We start from the raw sequence: 6849 nt of genomic DNA on the forward strand, positions 1-6849 counted from the left end.
TAGCACAATGTTTGCTGCAGAGCAGGGGCCCTAAAGTGGGTTAGGGGCTATGTGGCTTGCTTAAGCAGTGGGTGTCTTCTAGGCATCTAGGCTCCCCCCAGTAACACACCTTCAGATCTACACCTTCACTATACCCCAACCCTAACTCTACCCTAAACTTGCTTGCAGCATGTCCTTGAGTAACATCCACTGTTCAAATGTTGAAATGACATCTGTCGATGCAGCGTCTCTGCTCCTAAACATTGGAGTAAACAATTTTGTGGTGTCAACCGTGTTTCACGAGGAACCAAAACCACTGAAAAGGAAACAGGCCCGGAACGCGACCCTGCTGCAACCAACACAACTGATGATGTGTGCAGATTAAGTACACTGTGTCACCTGATGTATGTATGTGTGGGTGTGTGTGTGTTTGTGTTTGTGTGTTTGTGTGTGTGTGTTTGTGTTTGTGTTTGTGTGTGGTGTGGTGTGTGTGTGTGTGCTTGTGTGTGTGACAGCGCAGTAGGGGTTTAATTGTGAGACAACAGTGCAGTCATGTTTTGTGCGTTTCAATTGTTGAGCAGAGCCTGTTGAAGGTACAGACACGCTCATGGACTCATACATCTCCTGTTGCTGGCTAGTGCTCTACCTTTTCTTTGGTGAGATCATCATCTTAGTAGTCTGATAAACAGTCAAATCAAACCAACCGAAAAAAAGCTAATTTTTGGTAAGACTCCTTTGATATCATCTCTTTCTCCGTTGTAGGCGGTGGTTCTACAGTAACCATCCAAGGCTATGTCGGTGACGTTGTGACCCTAACATGTAAGTATGACGCCCGGCATTATGGTACACTCTCTGTCTGCTGGGGTCGTGGTCACATCCCCAACAGCGGCTGTGGCAATGAGGTCCTCAGGACGGAGGGAGTCAAAGTGACCCACAGGGCTTCGGTCCGGTACAATCTCCAGGGTGATCTGAGGGCAGGGGATGTCTCTCTGACCATCACCCAAGCACAGGTGAAGGATTCTGGGTTATATGGCTGCCGTGTGGATATACCTGGATGGTTCAATGACCAGAAACACCATCTGGCACTCGTCATCAAGTCCGGTGAGCGAACAATTGTGCGTTAAAGCCATTTAGTCATTTAGACATTTCATTAGATCAAATTAAGATTAGTTACAAGGTTTGCTGAAAACTTTCTGTCGAGCAGGGAAGGCTATCTATGCAATGTTAACAAGACTAACTTGACCATCATCTATACTTATCTAGTATAAGCTGAGCTCCCCTTGTTTCTTGGAAACCATACACAGAATGTATCAAATATTTAGGCAGAGGTCATCATGTCATGGAGTATGTGATTGAAAAAAACACATGGATAAGGATAAGTCCAAAAAACTAATTTTCACCAAATTAATTAATTGTGTTAGAGGTTTCATGATATCTTTGTTATTATTTTATATATATATTTCCCTTGACGGGGTGATGCTGAATGTAAAAAAAAAAGCTCAAATCATTCCATTTGAATCTATTTCAGCTCCTGAAACAACCCCTGAACCGTGGATCCCTAGAGAGAGCACAACAGTTGGCTACACTAAAGGTACTATGTTTACAATCGCTATTAGTTTGTGCTAAATGCAGTGGTGGAAAAGTACCCAATTTTCATACTTGAGTAAGAGTAAAGATACCTTAAAACTTCCTCAGGATTGATGGGTCCCCTGCGGGACGGTTGAGCTAATGTAGGCTAATGCGATTAGCATGAGGTTGTAAATAACAAGAACATTTCCCAGGACATAAACATATCTGATATTGGCAGAACGCTTAAATTCTTGTGAATCTAACTGAACTGTCCAATTTACAGTAGCTATTACAGTGAACGAATACCATGCTATTGTTTGAGGAGAGTGCACAATTTGGGCAGTCTTGATACAACAGTTTGAACAGAAATGCAATGGTTCATTAGATCAAATTAAGATGAGTTAAAAGGTTTACTGAAAACTTTCTGTAGAGCAGGGAAGGCTATCTATGCAATCTTGACCATTGTCTATACTTATCTATAGGGGAGACTGGGTGGTAAACTGAGCTATCCTTGTTTCTTGGAAAGCATACACAAAATGAATCATGTGACCAAATATTTATGAAGTGGGCATCATTTCATGGAGTATGTGATTGAAGAAACCACATGGAAAAAGATAGGTCCAAAACAACACATTTTCACCAAATGAATTTATTGTGTTAGAGGTTTCATGATATTTTTGTTATTATTTTATATATATATTTCCCTTGACGGGGTGATGCTGAATGTAAAATAAATGCTCAACTTACCCCACTCTTCTCTACGTCAAATTCAATCAGTCCATTTGAATCTATTTCAGCTCCTGAAACAACCCCTGAACCGTGGATCCCTAGAGAGAGCACAACAGTTGGCTACACTAAAGGTACTATGTTTACAATCGCTATTAGTTTGTGTTAAATGCAGTGGTGGAAAAAGTACCCAATTTTCATACTTGAGTAAGAGTAGAGATACCTTAAAACTTCTTCAGGATTGGTGGGTCCCCTGCAGGACGTTTGAGCTAACGTAGGCTAATACGATTAGCATGAGGTTGTAAATAACAAGAACATTTCCCAGGACATAGACATATCTGATATTGGCAGAAAGCTTAAATTCGTGTTAATCTAACTCCACTGTCCAATTTACAATAGCTATTACAGTGAAAGAATGCCATGCTATTGTTTGAGGAGAGTGCACAATTTGGGCAGTATTGATACAACAGTTTGAACAGAAATGCAATGGTTCATTGGATCAGACTAAAACTTTGCGTATACACTGCTGCTGGTGGCCAATATCTAAATTGCACCTGGGCTGGAATAATACATTATGGCTTTTCTCTTGCATTTCAAAGATGATGGTGCAAAAAAAATATAACAGTTGTTTTTTTATTTTTGTTATCTTTTACCAGATCTAATGTGTTATATTCTCCTACATTCTTTTCACATTTCCACACACTTCAAAGTGTTTCCTTTCAAATGGTACCAAGAAAATGCATAACCTTGCTTCAGGCCCTGAGCTGCAGGCAGTTAGATTTGGGAATGTCATTTTAGGCGAAAATTGAAAAAAACATTACGGATAGCCAGCGGCATGCTCCAACACTCAGACTTAAGCAGTTCTTTCAAGTATTTTTTACTTAAGTACTTTACACCACTGGTTGAATACACTGTTGATCGCTGTTAAAATCATTATGCAAATATATATGTATACTTTTTTTACATTGAACCTTTATTTAACTAGGCAAGTCAGTTAAGAACAAATTCTTATTTACAATGACGGCCTACACCGGCCAATTGTACGCCACCCTTATGGGACTCCCAATCAAGGCCGGTTGTGATACAGCCTGGATACCATATTGATGCAATTGGATTATGTTGATACATTACCGTAAATCGAAGTAACTAGGAAACAATGTCCAACCAGTTTATGTGTGGCGGGATTATTTAACGACTGTATCAGAAACACTTCCAATAACTGCTGTCTCATCTACTTGTCAGAGCAAACCACAACAATGCAGACAACAATGGGTTTGTCAGGTAAAATCAAATCACCTACTCTATTATATTACATCCTGTATCACTTTACAAGGTACCATTTAGAAAGATCTAATAAAGGGAATTCATCCTGCTTAATGGCCCTTTTTAATAACTCGGATAACTGTGTTGTCTCCAGTACCTCCAGACCCTCCCAGAGTGGCAATCCGAGAAATATCAGCTAGGTCCATCTCTGTATGGTGGAACGCTGGCTTCGATGGAAACACCCCCATCACAGGTTTCCACCTGGAATGCAAGAGCCAATCGGGTAAAATAACAGAAATAACCAGACTTGCACTTCCTAATAGCTTGAATGAATGGGTGCTACCAATAGTACAATTTGAATGTTTACTCACTCTTCGTCATTTTTTGCTGAAACAGACTCCTGGGTAGATGGAGTACGAGGCAGCAATATTCTGCCTTGGAAGAGAGAGACCGCTGTCAATGACCTGCGACCCTTTTACACCTACAACATCCGCATGTTCACCAAGAACGACATGGGCTTGAGTAAACCCAGCAACGAGCTCACCATCACCACTAAGGAAGCAGGTATATCCCCTGATCAAACAACCTGAGGCTAAATCTCAAATGAGATTGACCGCCTCTGTCACTATCTCTGTCACTTCGAGCTAAGTAAATGTCATCATTTGTAATGTATCTGAAAAATATGTCCTCCCTCTAGCCCCTGATGGTCGCCCACAGGATGTGAAGCTTGAAGCCCTTTCCTCCCACAGCATCAGAGTCACATGGAGGGTACCTTGCTCTTTTTACCTATTTTTTTATATTTGTATTTGTATTTTTTGTGATTCAATTGTGTTGTCCTCTTCCCCGTGCAGGCCCCTGAGTTGTCCCTCCAGAACGGGCTGATCCGGGGCTACCAGCTCCGCTACGGTGAGTACAGTCCCCAAGAACGGCTTCCTGTCAGGGTGGTGCATCTGATGGATGGATCAGAGAGCTTCACCATGAACAGCCTGCAGGAGGCGACAAAGTACAGTGTGACGCTGCACACCATCAACAGAGCGGGCCTGGGGCCGTCTTCACAGGAGCTTGTCTGCTCCACTCTGACTAATGGTGAGGAGAGGTTTTCAATGGTTAGCTTTTGTGAAGTGAAGTGGAATTACGACTTGCCCCATAGTTATTAGAGTAAAGAAAATGCACACATGAATTGGTTATGTGCATGTATTCAACTACCAATATACTTATCTTCTTTGTCAGATGATCAGCAGCATATGACAACAACTCAAGCAACAACAGCACTTCAGACAGGTGATAACCTGACTCCAACCATTTATTGAGAGAGATTTTAACTATGAGAAAATGAAACTGCAGTTGAATATAGGCTCCTTTCCACTAGGTGCTATTGATCATGTTAACCTGTAATGTCTTTCAAGAACATTCAACCTCAACCATTGCGACAACAACATCTTCAACTGAGACATGGCTGCTTGTCACTGACAGTCCCACTCAAGGTAGGCTATCGTGTTGCTTTTCACGGTGCATAATTATACAACCCAGAGCACAACTCTTCAATTCCTCAAAATAGTAAGCACATATTCACTTCCCCTCACAACAGACTGACCAGCTTCTCATCTCTTTGTCCTTTTCCTGTACCATATAGGTCAGAGGGTAGACGACTTCTCAACTACTAGAGCACTAAGTAACTCTACGACTGACCCAGCATTGAGTAAAAAAGTGTGTTCACATTTCTGTATTCTGTACTTGGATACTTAAAATGTGCATTGTTGACAATATTATTAGTACCAAACTAATAACTTGTGTTTTTATTACTGAGGAACAGAGCGGTCATCTTGTTGCCATCCTAGTGCCAGTGCTGGTGCTGGGGCTGCTTGTTGTCATGGCGATCATATGGCAATTTAGGCGTGAGTAAGCCTACAGAATTATAGATTATCATATGGATCCCTTTTCAGATATTTTTGATTCTCTCCTAATCTATCCCCCTCTCTTTAGGTACCACATTGAAAAAAGGCAACTGGAAAATGTAAGCCTAAAGTAATAAATACCGATATCCCACTTTGTCATTTGATCTAAGTATAGTTGTACACGTCCTTCCCAGCTACTACATTTTCTCATCTCTCCCTCGTTCAGATTATGGAAGAACAACGACAATCTGTCCTACGGGGACTCCGAGCCAGCACTGTAGAGACCTCAAGATCATGCAGTGGTCACCGTGGGGTTAACATAAAGAGTAAGATGATGTATATGATGTCAACTATGCCATAGTGATAGGAAGTGTTACTAATCGACCGGGGCCTCCCACTGAACTGATATTGAAAGAGTACTTATCTTACAATGAGATCAACTGCAATGTACACGATGTGACGTTTGTGTGCACATGTTAATAAATGCTTGCTTATAGCTCGCCTGACTCTTTTTTTTTATGGGCTCACGCACGGATACAGTCACTATAAACAATTTCATGGGTCCAGTCGCTGTCAACAATTTCATGGGTCCAGTCGCTATCAACAATTTGATGGGTCTAGTTGCTGTCAACAATTTCATGGGTCCAGTCGCTATCAGCGATTTCATGGGTCCAGTTGCTATCAACAATTTCATGGGTCTAGTTGCTATAAACAATTTCATGGGTCTAGTTGCTATAAACAATTTCATGTGTCCAGTTGCTATCAAAAATGCCACGGTTCCAGTTGCTATCAACAATTTCGGAAACACTACAGCACATTTACAGCAACACTTCAATACAACATCCAGTCTGTCCTATAGCCACCAGGGGGGTACAGACACATGGTTGTATAAGAGGGGACTTCGATTACATTCCAGTGTTCACTCAGCCCTCCATCTCTCAGAGCCTGCATGCATTTCTCCAGGGGCCGCGGCTCTGAGACTCTCTGAGGCGCTGTAGCCCGCTGGATTTCCACCCATCTGTCCTGTAAATCTCGCAATTGGTCTAATTAATGTGCTGAATGTGGAGATGTGTTACCTCTGTGGAGCCAGGCCCAGGCAGCAGCTGTTACTGAGGGAGTTCCCCACAACGGGGGAGCGGAGGAGGGATACCCACCCAGGCCTCTCCCCACTCCCTTAGCCCCCCCATGCAGGGCCCACACAGTGGAGTTAGGATGGAGGGATGGGATGAAAAGATGAACTGATGGATGGACGGATGAATGTCCTCAGTGACAGATAATAGGCTAAAGCTTCTCAAGCATCATCCTAATACTTTCTTTACTCAAGCCCTCCTTGTGGACCAGTTTCTGAATATGGAAATAAAAAAACAAGTTACAAGTTGCTGGACCATGCCACTCCAGGCCATGGGGGGAAATCCCT

General features: G+C 42.3%; 1 protein-coding gene across 1 annotated transcript; it reads left to right on the forward strand.

Annotated features, from left to right (window-relative positions):
* The first annotated feature begins 266 nt into the window (after positions 1-266).
* Positions 267-5931, forward strand: LOC118375619 (T-cell immunoglobulin and mucin domain-containing protein 4-like). Its single transcript, XM_035762205.2, has 15 exons — positions 267-635; positions 742-1080; positions 1508-1570; positions 2346-2408; positions 3517-3555; positions 3692-3820; positions 3934-4101; positions 4235-4305; positions 4389-4623; positions 4768-4818; positions 4944-5021; positions 5171-5244; positions 5345-5432; positions 5521-5551; positions 5659-5931. The coding sequence occupies exons 1-15, from the start codon at positions 587-589 to the stop codon at positions 5711-5713; spliced, it is 1533 nt and encodes a 510-aa protein (XP_035618098.2). The 5' UTR covers positions 267-586; the 3' UTR covers positions 5714-5931.
* Positions 5932-6849: the final 918 nt, after the last annotated feature.

The sequence above is a fragment of the Oncorhynchus keta genome, chromosome 4 (genome assembly GCF_023373465.1).
Source record: "Oncorhynchus keta strain PuntledgeMale-10-30-2019 chromosome 4, Oket_V2, whole genome shotgun sequence".
NCBI lineage: Eukaryota > Metazoa > Chordata > Actinopteri > Salmoniformes > Salmonidae > Oncorhynchus > Oncorhynchus keta.